The 20,569-nt window shown below is 38.9% G+C and overlaps 3 protein-coding genes across 3 annotated transcripts; all 3 read left to right on the forward strand.

The window, feature by feature from the left end:
* Window positions 1-452: 452 nt before the first annotated feature.
* On the forward strand, window positions 453-7,441 carry rundc1 (RUN domain containing 1). Its single transcript, XM_073493641.1, has 5 exons — window positions 453-987; window positions 2,622-2,780; window positions 3,673-3,871; window positions 3,988-4,083; window positions 4,247-7,441. Exons 1-5 carry the CDS (start codon window positions 595-597, stop codon window positions 5,107-5,109), a joined length of 1,710 nt encoding a protein of 569 aa, XP_073349742.1. The 5' UTR covers window positions 453-594; the 3' UTR covers window positions 5,110-7,441.
* Window positions 7,442-8,377: 936 nt separating this feature from the next.
* Window positions 8,378-12,001, forward strand: rpl27 (ribosomal protein L27). The gene is made up of 5 exons (XM_073494038.1): window positions 8,378-8,411; window positions 8,972-9,054; window positions 9,300-9,469; window positions 11,368-11,478; window positions 11,916-12,001. Exons 2-5 carry the CDS (start codon window positions 8,974-8,976, stop codon window positions 11,962-11,964), a joined length of 411 nt encoding a protein of 136 aa, XP_073350139.1. The 5' UTR covers window positions 8,378-8,411; window positions 8,972-8,973; the 3' UTR covers window positions 11,965-12,001.
* A 704-nt stretch (window positions 12,002-12,705) lies between these two features.
* ifi35 (interferon-induced protein 35) lies at window positions 12,706-18,305 on the forward strand. The gene is made up of 10 exons (XM_073495141.1): window positions 12,706-12,739; window positions 13,058-13,084; window positions 13,821-13,892; window positions 14,848-15,006; window positions 15,239-15,355; window positions 15,436-15,580; window positions 16,940-17,049; window positions 17,154-17,337; window positions 17,568-17,674; window positions 17,768-18,305. The coding sequence occupies exons 2-10, from the start codon at window positions 13,070-13,072 to the stop codon at window positions 18,026-18,028; spliced, it is 1,170 nt and encodes a 389-aa protein (XP_073351242.1). The 5' UTR covers window positions 12,706-12,739; window positions 13,058-13,069; the 3' UTR covers window positions 18,029-18,305.
* Window positions 18,306-20,569: the final 2,264 nt, after the last annotated feature.

Raw genomic sequence — 20,569 nt, forward strand, 5'->3', positions numbered from 1 at the left:
GAATGCACCAACGATAATAATTATATAAATGTAGGCATTTGAGAACATAAATCAATTTTATTTTTGCTTTAATTTCCCTCTGTATTCCCTAGCATTAGTTCAGCTAATATATCAATACCCATTCGATTTATGAATTTATGCTTTTTTAAATGTATTTATTTGTTTATGTTTTTATTTCTTTATTGTGTTTCCCCTTGCATCTGTATTTTCTTTTTACATTGCTTCATGCATTTCTGCTTCATTATGCTTTTCTTTTTATTGAGCCATTGATTTTTTTCTTATTTATTTCAGATTTTGGCAGTTTCAGCCCTCCTACAATAGGCTGCTGAAGAGTTTAAATTACTAGTTTGAAGTTTGACTTTTTTTTGTAGCAGAGACGCTTTTATTCTGAAGCACCAACGTGCCACACTTCCGGTATGCTTCTCGTTGCTTTGACGTATGAATCATCCTTCCCAAGATGGCGATACACCTGTGTCTTCGGTGGTGATCCCTGTTGTTGTCTGCGCAACAGACGAAATCAAAGCTGACAGAAACAGACTCTTAAAAAAAACTGGCGACGTAGAAAAACATCTGGAGTGAACTCCTTCATCTAAAATGTCGACAGAGGAGCTGTCAGCCTCGGACAGCGAGGCCGTCGTCGCCGGCGCAGGGGAGCGATGGGCACCGGTCGGCGCTGTGGCCAGTCCCGAGGATGAGAGCGGCAGCGGGAGCGCTCGCCAGCCGACGCAGAGACGCTCTTCCTCGGCTACAGAGGAGGAAATGGCCGTCAGGCTGGAGAAGCTGCAAGAGGAGCAGGCCTTGCTGAACTCCTCTCTCCTCGCCCTCACCTCACACTTTGCTCAGGTCCAGTTTCGACTGAAGCAGATAGTTCACGCCCAGACCGAGGAGAAGGAGAGGATGCTGGCGGAGCTGGAGGAGTTCGCCTTCAGGGGCTGCCCGCATGTGGTGGGCTGCAGGGCGCAGGATGCTAAACAGCTGGAGAACTCGGTGAGGTTAACGCAAAAATACTACCGCCATGATAACACACACTCCCGGTGCATGACAGGAAAACACACCAGGTGTCACCGATCGTTTCCTTGTGTTGTAGACACCTGTCATCAAGTAATGGAAGGTCCTTTATTTATACGTATTTAAAGGGGCACTCTGTGGTTTTGGAGAAGAAACTCAAACTCAGGATTTTGATATTTACAATATCATTGAGTGATATAATACAAACAAAGTATTTACTTTTGTCCATAACTGAATAAACAAGCTGTTCTCAGAGGACAATAAGGTCCCCAGAACACTGTTTGAAGCTAGAAAGGTGGCAGGGTCCGCCACTTATAAACAAAGTGAAACAGTATGAAACTGTGTTGTCCTTTTAAGGTCAGTTTGTTTATTCAGTTTATTCAGTCATGAAAACAAAGAGAGTTTGTCTCGGCACAAAAAGTCAATGAAGATCTTTCTCTTTCGATTAAAATGTCTTCCCCTAAACTGCATAGTGCAGCTTTAATGATCTCTATTACACCACGGAGTAGAGTTGGACTTAATTTACACTGGTTTTGTATTTCAAACCATGGGCACAGGTGTGAGATTAACAGCCTTGTTTGTTTTTGTGTTTGTGTGTCGGTATAAGAGCTTAAAAAAATGTTGTTTTAGATTATTTTTTAGGCAAAACTGAATAATAAATCCTGCAGACAGCCTCTTAACTGATAGGATTTGATCATTTTCTTTGTCTTATGTGATAGTTCACTCCATGTCTCTTTGAGTATTGAGTATCTGAGTATTATTTGGACAAAACAGGCAATTTGCAAATGTAATTTAAAGATTTATAAAAAATACTATTGATATTTTTCACTATTTTCTGTTATTTTTTACTACTAGTCAATGATTTGAAGTAATAGTTGCCAGATTAACATTAAATGAAAGCTGGCGTTAGTTGCATGACTTGTGTAGATCCACACAGACATACTTAACACTCATATGCACACTTATCTGCAGTTGGACACATAGATGGACACTCTGCTCACTAAATTATGCAGATATAAATGCATAGACGTGAATAGTGAGTGTGTGTGTGGTGATAAACCCTCGCCTCAGTGGCTGTGAGATTTCTTATTAAAGCTGATTGTAGTGTGTGCTTATTGTGTCACGCTCGAGGCTGCTGCGCCCACCTCCGTTTTGTTCCCAGAGATCTCTTATCTCCATTGGAAAATGTTGCTTTCTGTTATAAGTGTGTGACTCACGGGGCTGCAGGTCTAATGAAAATGCCTCCAGCGGATCACTATCTGTTTAATAAAGGCCTGTGTGTGCACAACGCTGTTGAAGCAACCTGCTTTGTCCCTGACATTGTTTACTCTCTGCCTCTTTACATTTTGTCTTTACTGAAGCGAAGCCCCGGCCTCACTTAGTAACTGTTTGCATTAATGCTCATAATATACTCCACACTAAAAGGTCTTTTTTGTGTTATGTCTCCCTTGTTGCATCCTTTACTTGCAGGAGGATCTGGTGAGTATGATAGCTGATGTCTCGTTGACGTATTGGTTTATGTATTTTGGTGTAGATACTGTGACGCAACAAACTTGGTCATTCAGCACTCTGTGTATAGAAATTAAAATAATTGTGTGTGTTTGTTCTGTCAGAGTGAGAGAGAGAAGAGGGAGCGCCTGGAGGCTCAGAGGGAAAAACAGAAAGATCTAATTTTCCAACTGAAGACACAGCTGGATGATCTGGAGCGCTTCGCCTATCAGGAGGGCAGTTACGACTCGCTGCCGCAGTCTGTTGTCATGGAGAGGCAGAAGGTGGGAATGTGGAAATGTAATTTCAGTCCTGTCACATGTTGATGTGTCGTACCGGGTTTTCTGATAATATTATTGCTTGTTATTCTTTAGAGAAAGTGATAATCACAACATGCCACATGAGAAGCCCAACAGATCTACATGTGTGTGTTGAATCCAAATTTTCACCACTGTGTTACGTTGAGCACATATGTGGTGTTGACCTATCTCAGATCAGGTGTAACAGGTCAAATGTTTGTTTCAAAATGCCTCAGGCTTTAGTCTTAGTACATTGTTGTGTTCTTGTCAGGGCTGCTAGATTGGTTTGATGTTTTCCAGCTCAAGACATTTACATTTACATTACATTTCCTTTTAGGGCATTAAGCAGACGCTTTTGTCCAAAGCGGAATAAGTACATATTCAAGAACTGCTCAAAATCAGCACAAGAAAAGCGGCCAAATATTACCCATGATAAACATCTATAACCTGTGATAAACAATACAAATTGATTGATAAACAATACCAACATTATTGTGGCTCATCGTCATCACAAGTTTTTTCAGTATGACATAATAATAAAACACTTCTAACAGTTGTAAGTTCATAGGAAGCTACACCGTACAATGCAACAATAAAACACATGTTTTGGTTTCTGCTCTCTGCCTTGAGAATAAAGAAAAAAAGGACAGCTCAAATAATTAAAAAATGGGTTTTATCCAACTTCATGAACTGCAACAAGTCTTGATAGTATGCCAAGGTAAAATTTACTCCCTCACATTCACACACAAAGAGGAATCGAAAGAGAGGTACAGGCAATCCCATGCTATCAAAAAGTCAATTAAATAATGATGCTGTGAACAATATACAAGCATACATGTTACTTTGCAAAACCTTCAATCTGTCCTTCATTCTTCAGGTCATCATTGACGAGTTGATCAAAAAGTTGGACGTGAACCTGAATGAGGACATCGGGAACTTGACGCCGGAGGAGCTCAGGCAGAGAGTGGATGCTGCCATTGCTCAGATAGTGAACCCAGCTAGGGTCAAAGAGCAGCTGGTGGATCAGCTCAAAACCCAGATCAGAGACCTGGAGATGTTTATCAACTTCATTCAGGGTACACAGTCTCATATACAGTAAAAACTGACATTGAAGTGTCCTCTTGTTTGTTTTCATGTCACAATTGTCATTTTTTATAGCTTTGATGAATGACTTTGCTTTTCCTTCCAAAAGATGAGGTGGGGAACCCGTTATTATCAGATGGTGGACACAGCCAGCAGCCACAAGCAGCAGGGACCAACAGCAGAACTCCAGGAGTGAAGAAGAAAGGTCAGTCAGATCATATCAAACTCTAACTGCAAGTAATGTTTGCAGTCATTAAAACCAGTACTGTAGATGCCTGACTAAATGCACTTTCTGCTTACAGCTCTATGTTTGGAAATATCAATATTTCTGTCCAATATAAATATTCTTTCTCCACCTCTTGCTGCAGTGGACCCGGAGCAGGCCCAGAAGATGCGAGAAACCGGCCTGCAGCTGATCCAGAAAGCAATCGCTGTGCTTCAGATCTTCGCTGCGAGCCAGTTCGGCTGTGCACCTGGCCATGTTCCCCAGAGCATGTGGTCTCAGGAGCCGTCAGGTCAGGACTACGGGCCCCTGTTGCAGCGCCTTGAGGCAGCTGTTGATAAGGTGCGAGTGCTGGGTTCGTGTAGACAGCCGTCCCTCGAACATGTCGTCAACTACACCAGCAACACAGCCCTGGGACCTCGCGACGAGCTGACGACGTCCGTGAGGAAGGAGTTAGCGTTTGCTCTGAAAGACTTGTTGGCTCATGGCCTCTTCTCACCTTCCCAGACCATGAGTCTGGTGCTGGCACCCATCTCCTGCCTGCTGCCTTACAGGCCAGCCCCACAGACCATGCACCCATGGGAACTCTTTGTTAAATACTACCAAGCCAAAAACGGACAAGCCTTCGTGGAGTCACCAGCCCGCCAGCTTTCACAGTCCTTCAGTCTGCCTGTAGGGGGCGGCCCTGTGACCATCACCCCTAAACAGTCTCTGCTGTGGGCCATTCACACTGTGCTGAAGGAGCATGGACGCTACAAACGAGGACCAGACACAGAGTTCAAAGCGCTGGTGTGCATGGCTCTGAACGAGCAGCGCCTTGTGTCATGGCTCAACCTGCTGTGTAAGTCTGGGACCCTTATTCACCCGCACTACCAGTCCTGGAGCTACATGGCCCAGACCGGCTTCGAAGGAGCTCTGCGAATTCTTGGCCGCATCAGCCACCTCAAATTCAACCTCCCAGTGGACCTGGCTGTCCGGCAGCTGAAGAACATAAAGGATGCTTTCTGAAGAGGGAAAAAAGGCATCAAAAAAGTAGAGAAACACCAGTCTCAGAAATTAAGTATTTTACCAGCTTAACTACACTGCTTATACCTGGCATTCAGGACCACAAGCATGACTTTGTGCTTGAAGTATGTAACCTTATTAAAGGTTATTTAAGTAGCCACCCATCTAAAGTAAAGTGCAAGTGTGTGTCGTCTACAGTACATGCATGGATGATTATGTTGTGTGAGCTTTTGCTGTAAACAACCATAATCTGCATATCCTACTATGTTTAAGATGCCAAAATGTCTACTTGTACTGTAAACATGCCTTAGAGTGGAGACTGAGATTACCTCATCCTTAGTGAAGCCTTCCTGACCTGTGCGACCTGTGCTCATCACACAGTATCATTCCCCTGTGTACATGATAGTGCCCTAACCTATGCAGCAAAAAGAGAGGCTGGATTTGTACAGTAATCAGTACTGTAATCTTGTTGACACGTGGACAATCCAGGATGAAAAATGTGGCTTTTACACAGTAACCAAAATTTTGTGATGTTTTGGTCCTTGTTCAACCCAATCGTTAGAATAAATGCTGGCAATGTAAGTTTCTGCAAACCACGGATATGTTGAAATTCCTTTAGGTTCAGTATCAATTCCTGTTGTGACAGCGCTGTGCTTACAGTCTGGTTAGGTTTAGGCACAAAGAACACTTGGTTGGGGCGAAGAACATGTGTTTTGGCTTAAAATACTTGTTTTTTTGGCCACAAACACAACATGAAAATGTCGGGACATCTTGGCAAAAATATCCAGTTATGTTGCAACAAACATAGCTGGAAAATGTCCTGATGCCTAGTGAAAAATTTAAATGAACGAAGCTATAAAATGTCCCAACGTCTCATCAAATAATTTCCAATTTTGTTGCCTATAAATGTGTCTGAAAAATGTCCCAATGTCTCGTTGAAAATATGCGGGGGTTTCATGCCTACAAATGCTGAAACACTGTCTGTAACAGTGGTCTCTGCCTTGGCAACCATGTCACTTAGCTGTCACGCCACAGCTATGCCTTCCTCGCTTGACATGAAAGTCAACTCATACATACAGTATGTAATGTGAATGTTGTCTAACGGGTTTTGCAGAATATATGATATGATACGTACAAATCTGAACGTATATATGGTTTGCAGAAACGTACAATGCTAACATTTTTATTCTGGCGTCTGGGTTGTTTTCTTGGTGTTTGAACTGGTCTATTGTTCACTTCTGTTATGGAGTTGATTATTTAGGTGGTAAATCATGTGTAGCAGACTGGTTGATCATAAAGCTAAACAGTAGCACTCAGGTCAACTTGAACAGAAAAATAACAGTTTCCATCCTGTTGCACGGTGCAATCGTGACGTTAAAGTGTTGTGTAACATTATGCAGTAGTTATGCGCTCTTGACTCCATTTTAAACCTCCAAGGCTGTTATCACTTGTTGCACATTTTTATCAGGTGTGTGAACAAGAATTAGACCCTGTATGAACTGCTGCTTTTCTCCTGTTCCAGGTGTAGTAACAATTAAATGACAGTGATATTGTATGATAGGGATTTATATAATGGTGTAACAGCTTAAATCTCATATGTTACATGATTGTAGGCTATAAAATGTTTAGGTTTTTTTCCCTGTTTTTCAGAGAAATGTGTGAGACAGCTGAGTTGCACGTATGATATCCTTAAATGCTGAATGTACAAACCGTAGATGCTTTTAAACTGAAGATAGTTTATATCTGCTGTATGTTTCTCTGCTGTTTATGGGATTGAAACGTCAGTGTACCTGATCTCACCTGTATGTATTAAACCTCTGAGAGTAGGCATGCTGATAACAGACCACTGCGTTTATGTTTTAAAGTTTTTTGCACTTTGTGACTTGAGTGCACCTAAAGACACATTTTATCATTTATTTTATGTTACTGTGTAAGTAGAAAATGTGTGTTCTGTTTGGGCGATGTGTAGTCAACATAATGCTATATTTTGCTTCCTATTTCCCCATTCACATTATTTTAATGTTGTGTTTTATGAAGCTGTTATGTTGTGATGTATGTAAAGAGACATTTATTTATTTGATAGCATGTTTTAACTCAACACTGAAGTAGGAGAACCATATCAGAACACTTAAAGTAGCTGCTGAACTGTAGCTGTTCAGCCTGGGAGCAGTAGACACACTGAATCATTTAAATTGTGCTATTTATGTTATTTCATTTCATTGCTTTAATCACAAATAATATATTGGGATATATAAATTGTGTTTATTTTATGTTTTTATCATGTTTAATGCGTTCCTACAGCTGTAAATGAATTAAACAGAGTAAATGAACCGCTGCGCTGCTTATGAGTCTTTATCCTTTCAGAAAAGAAACCTTACACATTATAGATTTTTTTTTTTTAATGAGTAGCCCTTTATTGCAGAACAAGGGTGAAAATATCCTGAAGAAGGCATCAATTGCATTTGTTAGACAAAAAATACTTTTTAATTTCAACACATAAAGTGATTTCAATAAATAAAAGAGCAAAAGACATAGTGATCCATCCGTGAAATGGAGGAAAATAAACACAATGAATAAATATCTCCTAACAAAAGCCATAAACATAAAATCTTAAAAAAGGAATTATCTTTCACAGCAAAAGGAAAACTGCTTCATGTGTAAAATTTGTGTGGAATTGATAGTTACTAATTACTTTGAAAATCAAGATTTTACATTCAAAATATATGGTCAGTTTATAAAATATGATTCATTGTTATGGATAGAAACTACCCAAAAGTAGGCCTATATTGTGTAATAATATAATAATACCACACTGCCAGAGGGTCATTTTGCATTAAAAGTACTTTTGTATTTTAAGCATATTTTCTACTCATACTTGCGTACTTTTTCTTACAATTTTGAACGCTGCACTTTTTGTGGTGGAGTAATTTTATGTCGACGTATTTCCACTTATACTAACTATTTTTCTTAGTAAAATATGGGATTCTTCCAACACAATATCAATACTTACAGCTGCAATACAACATATACTATATACAAAACAACATAACAGATGAGCTGTCCAACTTATGAGAAGTATAAAATAATGTAATAAGATTTTTTTTTTTAACTTTAAAGAACATTGAGGAGCCAAGCAATGTGTGAAGCATTTTTCTATTGCAAAACAAATAAATAAATGCGATAAACTAAACGATTACAAACAGAAAACTATACCCGGAAGTGACGTATGTTGCTCGGTGGGGTCAAAGTTGAAAAAAACCTTCCCAACTTCCTTTCCTGTTAGCGGTGGCCGTAGAACAGCATCAGTGAGTGAATTTTCGCTTGAAACAATCTTCATCCATCGCCCCAAATCTGTCCAATTTAATAGTTTTTATCATTTCACACCTATGACAGTCACTCCTTTAGCCCGGATGTGTGTGCTATTTTCGTGTTTGTATGTGTGACAAAGGAAGAAAGTAAGAAGTTAATGCAACGTTCTCGCCTCCGTAGGGGCTCAATTCAACATGGCAGCTTCCTTGATGTAGACACACAGGCTCTCTTTCAGTCTGTGCAAGAGGCCCTTTTTTATATGTGCAGGCTGCATAGTGAGCTTTTTAGTTTAACTCTAAGGTGAAGGTATCATCGGCGTGTGTTTCAGCCCAGTAGACGTTTCTAGGCGTTGAAAGTGTCTGAAATTCGTCCCCTAGCTGGAAGCTAATGCTAACTTAGCCGACCGGTGAGGCAGTAACAACGAGCTGTACACTCTGAAGAAGTTTAGCTCTAATTTCATTGTTTGACCTGGGCGGGTTCACGTTGATAATGTTGCGTGTGGTGTATTGAATTTGCTGTGTTGACGTAGGTAATAACTGTACTTTCTTTGTGGCAGACATGGGCAAGTTTATGAAGCCTGGGAAGGTGGTGATGGTCCTAGCTGGACGCTACGCCGGACGCAAAGCTGTCATCGTGAAGGTAAAACATGGCTCTGTGTGGATGTTATCTGCTGCTTGTCGAGACAAATTGATGATTGGTCTACAAAGGACACATCTCCCTTAATATATACATGCTAAGAGCAGACATACGCCAGTTTATCCACTTCAATGTTCATCTGTAACTAAGTCAAACTATGAAAAGTTGTAAAAAATGATGTAAATGCAGCACATCTGTGTTTTCGTATCAACGTGACATCACAGTCCAGTATGAATGTCTCTTTGCAGAACATTGATGATGGCACAGCCGACCGTCCTTATAGCCACGCTCTGGTCGCAGGCATCGACCGCTATCCCCGCAAGGTGACCACCACCATGGGCAAGAAGAAGATCGCCAAGCGGTCCAAGATCAAGGCCTTCGTCAAGGTGTTCAACTACAACCACCTCATGCCCACCAGGTCAGTGTCTTGTGTTGGTACCTACTTCCTGTGATAGGATTTTCCTCTCGCGGTGGCAATGTTTGACATTCTTACTGATGCTGGTGGTCACATACTAAAAGCACCTATTCTTTAGGAGTTGACTGATATGGCTTTCTCAGGGCCGATACCGTTTATTAGAAATTATGGAGACAGATACTTGCAGTAAAAATTAATGTCAAAATTTACAAAGTACAATTGTACTCAAGTACTGTTCTTAAGTACAATTTTGTCGACTTGGGTATTTTCTTTTTCTGATAATTTACACTTCCTGTCCACTACATTTATTTGATAAATTTAGTTACTTTGCAGATTATGATTTATTCAGTGTTTTGTAGGCCATTTATTATGACGTGTTGTGTATCAGATAGTGTTGTGGGTGGAACATTGTGTTTGCATCAGAGCAAAAGTAGTGCATTTTTACATTTATTTTATCAGCAATCTGACAGAAAAATCAGATACCGATAATTGGAAAATGCTGAATATCCACCCATCCAGGGCTCCCTACTACTCTCCAATAAAACTAATGTGGTAGTACAACGATAAAACAAAATGCCTTGTGGAATAGGTCATTGACAGTCTGAAGCACTTCAGAGGTAGAATGCACATGAAACTCTGAAATCATCAGTGTAAAAGATGAGCGTAGCGTCAGAATATATAATGTTAAAGGTGGTGCGCATAAATCCATAAGGAGAGAAGTCAGTCCAACTCCAAGTGTGTATCTTTTACGTGCACTACTAATGAAGAACCAAAGCTTAAGACACTTTATAGAAACCTGAACAACATTCATCACTTTTGAATTTTCCATATGACTATGAAAGTGTTTTTCTCCTGCAATGACAAAGCCTTCTGAAATGCCCGCACTTATGATGGTCATCAATTCTCACCTTACAAACCAGTTTTCATTTACATGGTCATTTTAAACATCTGAGACACTGTAGCATGTATAAGCAATTTCCTACGAGATGTCAAGTTGAGACAATAAGTGTTACATTTAAGATTTTACCTGCAGCTGTTAAATAATTAATGGTTTCAAATTAAGTGTTTTTCCTCTAAAAAGTATTGCATACTCATGTAGAAAAGTCATCTTATTCACCTTTGGAAGCGGTTTTGTTGTAGCCCGAGTTCAGGAATCAGTTCAGTTTTATTGTCCTAGTGGATAGATGTTAGGCTGGTAGTATGCAAGGTAAATGAGATGTGATTTCAAGTAAATTGGTTGACGCTTTTTAAATGAAATGTAAATCTGTATTAAGTCAGCTGCTGTAAGTTATCCACAAGCAATGTTGAACATAAATGATTTTTTGTAAACACAATAAATTAGAGGTTTGAAACATGTTTACATGAGTGAGACATTTAAGACTGGCAGTTGACTTAAATATGTTGCCTGTTAAAGTGTTTCCTTAATAATTAAAATGTCTTCACTTCAGATTTATAAATATAGGGCCTTAAAAGTCATTAGTCTTATTTATCCACTTTATAATTTATTATAGTGAAAATGAATCGAGCTCTTCCACATTTCTGATATAACATATCTTCAAAGTTACTACAGAACCGAATTGTCTTTTTTTAAACTTGTATTTGCATTACTTGTTGGCAAAATGTAAATAAACCTAATTTACTCTAATAACCATATTCCTACATAAAACTTCTGCGTGTTCACTTCCTCTGAATGTACTAGATATGGTCTGAAATGCACAGATTTGCTGTGCAGGCATATGGTGGGTTTTGTGGTGGGGCACCCAATGACAATCTGAGCAGTGCTAAAGTAATGTTCATGTTCAGGTACCTTCAAGCTGCTCGTGTGTGACACTTTCTCATGTAAAACGGGATAAAGAAAGGAATTCCTCTCAGTAAACCTTTTCATTGTGTGCTCCCTTCAGATACTCTGTGGATATTCCTCTGGACAAAACTGTTGTCAACAAGGACGTCTTCAGGGACCCTGCTCTCAAGCGCAAAGCCAGGCGGGAGGCCAAGGTTAAGTTCGAGGAGAGGTGAGTCCCCTGTTGTATAGTTCATATAGTTTTGTTGGGTTCCTTTTCTTTAACATCACGACTTCAGTGTTTTGTCCACATTTTAATAAGGATGAGTCAGAGACAACTGAAATGATTGGTATATCAAATCCATGTGTTGTGATTGGAGCTTTAGAGGTCCTACTTCAGTTCAGTCCCTCAACCAGAAAATTTGGCCCTCACCAAACACTGTTGATGTGATGAACCTTAAATCCTGTTGGTGACAGATAAAAACCTCGCTTGTAGAATCATGTCTTCAGTGAATGCAGCATTTGTTTCTCAGAAACAATTAGTAAAGCCAATTAGTAAATTTCCGCAGTGTGATATAGATGGTGAGATACTAATTTAGATAAGTTGATGTTAAGCATGGTCACGTTATCAGAACAAATGTGCTAAATGTTTGTTTTTTCTGGTTCCAGGTACAAGACGGGCAAGAACAAGTGGTTCTTCCAGAAGCTCAGATTCTAACTTCACCCAGTTTCACAAATAAATGTTTAAAAATGGATTTTGACTGTTGACTCTTTATTGACATTTTTCTATATTTTTGAATAGTGTTGGAGGAAAAGGTGCCACATAAATAAAACCAAATAAATTTTATGGCAGCCAACAAATGGGGTTGTGTGTGTGTGTGGAAAGTATTGTAAAGATCGCTGCCAAGTTCTCCAGCCTGGTACAAAAAATGGGTTGTGGTGAACTGTATTTGAGTCTCATGAAAAGCGCTAAACAAACAAAATGTATTATTTATCTGGTTTCTACTTGTTGATATTCAAAACCAGAAGTTGACGAGACGAAGATGGAACTGCTCAATTTAAAATGATCTTTCTTGGAGGATATATTATCACATAAAGTCGAACTGTTAAATCACACCTGGTAGACAGGTTTTCTCTTTCTGTGAAGTCTTTAATAAAATGTATTGACATGAAATTGATTTTGTTTAATGGGACAAACACCTTTTTAGAAAAACATGAACAGTTATTTTTTTAGTAAACAAGCTCTCTTTTAACCAAACGGTCTCCCAGACAAATAACGTGGACATTTCAGTAAGCTTTCTGTACTATATTACGTAAAACATTTAAAGGACCGGCCAGAATTGACTCCACAACCCCTGCTGGGAGTTTTGCTGAAATCTCGCGAGAGTTGTAGGTTCAGCGCCCTCTGTTGGGGAGGACTGATACGTTCAGGTTGGCTGGGAAAAAGAAACTGAAAGAATAAATGTGATTACAGTGCAGATCATCGAGAGGAGGTGAGTGCTAACCCATCTGTCTTTTGACAAAAAAGAGGAAATGCGAAATTCAGTTAAACACGCTACTTAATCGTTCGTGTGGGTGTCACATGAGAGCTTTCAGCTGCCATAACTCTTACTGAATATGGCTTATTTAAAGTTTTTGAGACGTCATTAAAGATTTGAAGAGTTGCTGAGACGACGGGCCTGTTGTGTATCTATCGATATATAAGTTAATAGTTTAATAATCTTTGTTAGCCACATCTTAATGAGCACATGTAATACACTGACGTTGGTTGACATCGTGCTAAAGCTTTAATATCTTGTGAACTATTTCAGATTGCTTTCACTATGTCTTCAGAAGAGGTGAGACGTCATTTTACTTCTTCCTGTTGTCATGTTGTTTTTCATTATGTTGTTAAAAATATCACATGTATTTACATTATAAACTGTATCTGTTCAATTGCTGTTTGCACATTTTCTCTGTGGGTTAAAACATTGTTGGATCATTTTTAAAAAAAAATTCAAATATATATATATATAACTGAAGTACTACTTTCACTTTTAACTTGACTAACATGTAGGCCTGTCCCAATAACTACTGATGTTGGACGATATATTGTCCCACAAATAATTGAGATAAATATTATTGTCATTTTAAGACCATTTATGCCTCTAGTATAATGATAATATAATAGCATAATAATGCAAGTACACCCTCTCAAAGAGCAATTAGCATTTACTTCTTCACAATATTTAGACATTGCGATTGGCTTGTGAACTAAATATTGAAATATCCTAAATAAGTAGTGCATTAATAAGATAAAACAACACAACCAAAATAAGTCAAGTGATCAAGGTCATGTACGTCTATTGATAAGTCAGTAAGTCATGTACAATAAGCCTACAATAAGTCGATAAAGTAATTATTGTGACAGGCTAACTAACATCATCATAAAAATGATAATTTAACTCAAAGCTTTCTCTGCATTATATAGCCTGGATCTCCATGGTTCATAAACATTCACAAAAAGAATATGTGTTGAGGTGTTTATTTATCCTCCACCAGCCTCAGAGACATTTCTGTGTGTTTGTGTTTTAGGATTTCTCTCTGGTGGTGACGCCAGCCGAGAACAACTTGGAGGGAGTCTTGGCTTCGATCGCTCTCTACAAGGTGCTGTGAAAGTCATGACTTATAAGAGACTGGTGTACTGTGGCTTACAGTATATTATAGTACTAAAAAGAACTAATTAAAGGTCGACTATGTAGTTTTAGATCTCCATTGACTGATTTCTTATGTCTTAACAAATGAAACAAACACTCTTTGCTGTCATGACTGAATAAACAAACTGATCTTAAAGGACAACACTATTTCATACTGTTTTACTTTGTTTATATGTGGCGGACCCTGCCAACTTTATAGCTTCAAACAGTGTTCTGGGGACTTTATTTTCCTCTGAGAACAGCTTTTTTATTCAGTTATGGAAAAAGTAAATATTTCTAAGTTTATATTATTATATTAATATTGTAAATATTAAAATTCTGAGTTTGAATTTCCTCTCTAAAACTACATAGTGCCACTTTAACAAAAGATCTACACAGCCATTATCATATGTTTATAAACACAATATCAAGATTACATTTTTTTAATATCGCAGTTATCTTCAATATTAGTATACCGTGAAACCCCTATACAGTATAATATTAAAAAATATGAAATGTACGTAAATATAAGATGGCCCGTTATTACAAAATGTAGACATTTATGTATAAAGATGTAATGTGGAAGACATCAGTAGTAAAATGGTTTTAAGAAAACTATGAAAATTCTTGAATATGAACGGTTTACCTTCTTTAACCCTGTCAGATTGGCTGCTCAGTCCAGCGTTGTAAACTCATATTGGGGGACAAACCAAAAAGAGCTTGCTGAATTTTATTTAAGTTTACATAGTTAGTTTAGGAAAGATGCCAAAATTGTCATCTTGAATTACAGAGAAACTTCGGATTATTTCCATTTGATGTATTGCGTCAGTCTTAACAAATGTAGCATCTTGGCTGTGTATATTCAGGCTGGATTTGAGGAAATGTGAAAAGAAAATTTAGTAAACACTACTTGCGTGTGTCGACAGAAAAAGTATGACCAGCTGCTCCAGGAGCAGAATGACCTGACTGCCAGCAGAGACGACCGGCAGAAGCTGGCAAAGGATTTCAGGCAGCGCACCAAGAAACTGACCAAGAATCTGGAAAAGGACAAGTGCCACTACGAAGAACAGCTTGAAAGGCAAAAGGTGTCTACGAGTGTTTTTTTTTTTAATATTGTTTCCTCACTTTGATGTTAGAGCTTCAGTGTGCAGCAGTGGTGGAATGTAACTGAGTACATTTACTCAAGTACTGTTGATAATAAGTGGTTAACGATTAAAATGATTGGTGTTAAAACCAAAAGACAGACATATTCAATAAAAATGCAGTAAAGTACAATAAAAAGGCTGTGATGACACCTAAAGTTTTTCTGTCTTGTAGGCGAAGCTGAACGCGCTCATGCAGGATGAGGCCGACCTGGTCAAGAAGATCGAGGAAGTGAAGGAAGCCGTGATGGAGGAAGACCACGAGATTGACAATTTGAGACAGCAGACTGACGTATGTTTATCTCATTCAGCTCACTGCCGTCTACTCATTCACAACTCGTTCAGTAAACCTGTACCTCCTTTTGATTTAAGGTGTTCGCCTCTGTACCAGAGAGGACCGTTGTCTTTAAAGGGGCGACAGGTGGGCGAGCCAACTCACCAGTATTTGACATGGAACCACAGATAGTTTATCCGATGATTGGTGGGACAGCTCTGATTACATTTGAGGAAGAATTAGGTGAGTTTATCAGCAAGCTGGCACCACTACCTAATCATCAGAATAAATGACGGCAATGTACGTTTCTGCAAACCGCGGATAAGTTATCACGTACGTTTCTCTGTTTCTTTCGGTTCAGTTTTGTACTTCATGTTGTGACAACACAAAGTGTTTATGATTTGGTTAGATTTAAAGTTAGGAAAATAATGTGTTTAGGCTTAAAATACGCATTAACTCGCCACAAACATAAAAAGTTTTCTGTCTGCATTTGTTCGAGGTAGAATCTGTGTTTTTGGTATGAGGAGAAGAATTTCCAAAATGAGATCCATGGTGTGATCATTTTGACATGTTTTGGCCTTGTTTGTGTAGTGTTTCTATCAAGCTACGCGTCCAAATTTATAGCTGCAACATGTATTAGTAAATTTATCCATAATACAGTATATTGGAGCACTTTTATATATTTAAAAAAAAGGGTTAGGTAAAAATACTGCTTGCACAAGTCTGTTTTTTATATTCTCCCAGCACTGATTCTGATACCAAACCTCGAGGAGCTTGCAGATACTGAGCACCAATCCAAAACCTGCCATAAAGTGATAATGAGACAATATTATGGATCAGGATCAGTACTGAATTATTGTAACTAAAAATGAAATTCCTGAATTTTCTAATGACATTGATGATGAAACTGTATGTGATGGTGACCCTCAGTAAGGTCAGTATTGGTGACATTGCACCAACGTGTACAGTAATTTTTCAGAAGACACATGATCACAAAATCACAAGGGAGTAGATAAGAAAATATAATAATGAAAACTAAGAAATAACTAAAATCTCAACTAGAAGCTGAGTAGGGACAACACTAACAGCGTAACTAATGGTCTAATGGAGTAACTATACAGTTAATCTACATGTACCCACAGTTATGTACAAATAAAATAGCTGATAAATAAAAAAATCAGCTATGGTTACATGTCATAATGTTATTTAGGTTATAATTTGAAAGCGTAAGTGGACAGGTAATATTACTGCAATAGAGAGATGAACATATATCCTGATAAGCAGAAACAGATAATACATGTGTGAATGTAGTGCTGCCTGCATGGCCAGATTAAGCCATTAGGGGGCAGCATTAATGAACTTTGGGCCTCTATCAATCATATTTGTGGTTGTTGTTGATGTGCATGTTGGTTAAAAATTGTAGTTTGGCAATTGCCTTTATGTTAATACCAGTTTGCTTGTATAAAATGGTCCCTGAAAGCTACTTGAACAAGAAAATAACTCTCAAACAAACAAACAAACAAACAAATAAAGACATGGGTTTTATGGATGCAAGGCCGTAGTAAAAATTCTGAATTGGAAATGTTTTTCCTCTGTTATCAGTGGCCAAGAAGATCCTGGACATGACGAAGCACCAGGTAGATCTGGGATCAGAGTGCAGAATCAATGTGGAGGCCAGGCCAGTTCAGTTGATGATGCCCAGGGGCGTGGAGGTACAACAACAAGACAGACTGAGCCAAAGTTTTCTCCCCTCATTGAGTCTGATTAGAATCAGTATTAGTTTCCTGCGAATGATCTGTTCCCATCTGTGCTGCAGATATCCTCTGAGGTTTGTCCTCGGCGCATATTGATCTCCAACCTGCCCAAGATGGATTCTGAGCGCCTGACGGACCAGCTGGAGATCCACTTCTCCAAGAAGAAAAACGGAGGCGGAGAAGTGGATAAATGTGAAATTATGCCTGACTCTTGGACGGTGGTCCTCACCTTTGTGGAGAAAAACAGTGAGCAAGCTCTGTTCTTAATATTTAATACTGAGATTATTATGGAATATCATTACACTGATTGTTATTCATTAAAGAGAGACAGCATTGGAGACAGCTGATCGAGAAGATAAAATATAAATGGCAATTATTTTAAAAGGAAATTCAGCACATATTTTCCCCAACAAAATGTATCGTCTGGGCTCTGTTTTGATCTGAATCCCAGCTGATGAAACTGTTTCTACCACCAGTTGCCAAAGGTTTGACGGATACAGAGTACCATGAAGTGAAACTGCAAAAGACCAAGCACAAAGTGAGAGTGACTCCTTTTATCAACGGGAATATCACAAACCTAGAGGTAAGCATTTGTCACGAGGCCGTGGTACACGAGGCAGGAGAAAAGAAGATTCTCTGTTATGTTTTGTTGATGTCACCTGTTTGTCCTTCCCAGACTCGTATGTCGGTGTGTCCTCGGACTGTGCTGCTGACGGGAATCCCTGACGTCATGGAGCAAGACAACCTGCAGGACCTGCTGGAAATCCACTTCCAGAAAAGCACCAATGGTGGCGGAGAAATCGAAGTCATCCTCTATAACCCGCTGGGTCAGGAGATCTCTGCCCTGTTTAAGGCCATTTCCCCAGAGGAGGAGGAGGAGGATGAGGAAGAAGAGGAGGACGACGATGACGACGACGAAGAAGAGGAGGAGGAGTAGGCCATATATTTATCCCTCAACCAAAAAACCTCTCATGTCCGGGTTGAGATCGTGTGCAAGTTGTTAAAACAGGATCCACCTGGCCACAATCTGTTTTAGTCTCATATTCATCACTTTCTAAAATAAATCTTTGGTGGCTGTCACGATTGTTAGTACTTCTGAGAATTATAAAACTTACAACCGCTTTAATCACGGATGAATGAAGTATTAGCCGGGTGTTTTCTGTTGAGTGACTTAAAAGTATAAATGACATTAAAATACAGTGTCATAAAAATGATGCGGTTATCCCATTATTCTGTACTTTCATCATGTTAGTCCTTGGCAATCCAGTTTTATTGTATTAAAATGTAAATGACCTTAACTGTCCATTTTCACTCAGTACAATAAAATTGGTGAAACGATACAAACAAGTTTTTCTTTTTTAAAGAATGGTAAAAAGATATATTCTTTGGAATAGTTAAGCATTTTGGGAAATAGCTTGTTTACTTCTGGTGAACAGTTAGCTACATGAGATCTTTTTCACTCACCTGAACTAACATCTGTCTGTTCAATACACTATAAAGCTACCAGCTAGTAGCGTACTCTACTTGTTATCCTAACAAAGGCAACAAGAAGTAGCCAATCTGAGGCAGAGGAGCGCAGGTCATGACTCTGGCACCCTGGGGGAAAAAAAACTGTCCATCGGCACAAAACCCTGTAAAATACATTAAAGAATCATCTACTCAAGATAATGATTGAATTTCCATTTTTGGGTGAACCTTTTCCATTAAACTTACCACATATATATACAGTATATATATTGTGTGAGTTTTAGAGGTGCTGGTAGGTGGATTTTAACTTTTGAACAAAGCCAGGTTGGCAGTTTCCCTTTGTTTCCAGTCTTTGTGCTAAGCTAACTGGCTGATGGCTGTAGCTTCATATTTTAGAGAGTGGTTTTAGAGTAACTGCTAACATAACTAGCAAAAAAGCAAATAATAAATATTCATTTGAGGTAAAATTCCTACATTCAACTGCAAAAGTCTAAGTGCATTTTGTGGTAAGTGTTCGCTATAAATAAACAGACAGAAAATCCAACTGATTTAAATCAAAAGAGCATCAAAAGCAAAACACGAGGTACAAAACGAGGCTGAACTCAAATCAGGTTTATTGTAAAAACATAAACAGAGTAACAGTAAAAGTAACAGCACATTAAAAAAACTATACCGACATTACTAAAACAATCCAGCTATGTATCCCCTAGTGCACAATCTGGAAGAACAAAACAGCAGCTGAAGATCCACAGAAGAACAAGCTAACAGACTGAGGTCAGGCACTTAGACAGAGAGAGGGACAGGTGTATAGTATGTGTGTAAAAATACAGTACATTCAAAGGAAAACACTGGTGACACAGTCAAGAACTTTGGAAGACAGTTGGCCTAAATCGAAACAAGGGGAAAAAGTCATTTAAAAACTTCTAAAGTGACAGCACAATCTATTTGTTACTATACGCTGGTTTCATAATGATAACACACAAGCTAGTGCAGGAGTAACTGCCGGCATCAACAGTACATCTCTTAGGCCTGCTGTCGACCTTCCATGTGTGCGTGCTGAAATTCACTTCAAACTCGCCTTTTTTAAAAAAAATCTCAATCTCTAGTTTTGTTTTGTGCATTCAAACAAACAAACAAAAACCAACAGAACATAAAACCAACTCTTCGTCTCCTCTCTTAAAAGCTGAGTCACACTCAGACACGAACCTGACATTAAAACAAGGTCAGTGCAAACTCTGGTGTGTCAAAGTGACGTGGCCCCATTAAAGACTACGGCAGTACTCTCTCGGATCATTATGTACACGACAGTAACAAAACGTCTCCTACGACGCGTTTACGGGTCACATGTAACAGTTAAAAAGGTTTCAGGGAAAACAACACAGGTTTTGCAAGTAGTACAGGTTATTGTTAATATAGTTTTTTTTTCCTGTTGTGTAAACCCATATTAATGCATTACTGATTAGAAACAGCACTTACAGAAGGCGTGGTGCCAAGAGGCTGAATGTCTACTGTTAAGTCCTAGAGGTGATATGTAGCTGCTTTACTATTGTACTTTACCTCCTATGTCTGAAATATGTCAGTTTGTGCCTTCTTTGTTAGTGCGACAATGCAGAGTTAATGAAAATTAATGTTTGTGCTATTAACTGGGTATAAGCACTGTCCTCACAAGGAAGTGAATCGAAAGACAAACACTTGATAGAGTGCAGCCTTTAAGCAAATTCACCCAGGCAGATCTCATCTTTATGTTTTGATTATCTTGCTTGTTTTGTTTTTTTTTACCTTCCAATGACAGCTGACTGGAGATTGAGGGTCATCTCGAGACAAAACATTGCATATTGTTGTTAATATTGCTTTCCAAAGCGAGCTGTTACATTCCAACCACCATCCGTATTCCTATGAGAGTCCACACAGTCAGGAACATCTGTAAAAGGTGCCTGAGAAGACCGACAGAGAGAGGCGTCCGTCTCCTCGGTTGGTTAAGTAAGCAGGAGTGCATTAGTGAGTTTGAGAG

Source organism: Pagrus major, chromosome 23, assembly GCF_040436345.1.
Source record: "Pagrus major chromosome 23, Pma_NU_1.0".
Lineage (NCBI taxonomy): Eukaryota > Metazoa > Chordata > Actinopteri > Spariformes > Sparidae > Pagrus > Pagrus major.

Coding starts and splice junctions, on each gene's coding strand:
- rundc1 (XM_073493641.1), top strand. CDS start 595: ATGTCGACAGAGGAGCTGTCAGCCTCGGACAGCGAGGCCGTCGTCGCC. Junction 2,781..3,672: donor TTGTCATGGAGAGGCAGAAG/GTGGGAATGTGG, acceptor TTCATTCTTCAG/GTCATCATTGACGAGTTGAT. Junction 4,084..4,246: donor TCCAGGAGTGAAGAAGAAAG/GTCAGTCAGATC, acceptor CTCTTGCTGCAG/TGGACCCGGAGCAGGCCCAG.
- rpl27 (XM_073494038.1), top strand. CDS start 8,974: ATGGGCAAGTTTATGAAGCCTGGGAAGGTGGTGATGGTCCTAGCTGGA. Junction 9,055..9,299: donor GCAAAGCTGTCATCGTGAAG/GTAAAACATGGC, acceptor GTCTCTTTGCAG/AACATTGATGATGGCACAGC. Junction 9,470..11,367: donor AACCACCTCATGCCCACCAG/GTCAGTGTCTTG, acceptor TGCTCCCTTCAG/ATACTCTGTGGATATTCCTC.
- ifi35 (XM_073495141.1), top strand. Junction 15,007..15,238: donor AACAGCTTGAAAGGCAAAAG/GTGTCTACGAGT, acceptor TCTGTCTTGTAG/GCGAAGCTGAACGCGCTCAT. Junction 17,675..17,767: donor GGAATATCACAAACCTAGAG/GTAAGCATTTGT, acceptor TGTCCTTCCCAG/ACTCGTATGTCGGTGTGTCC.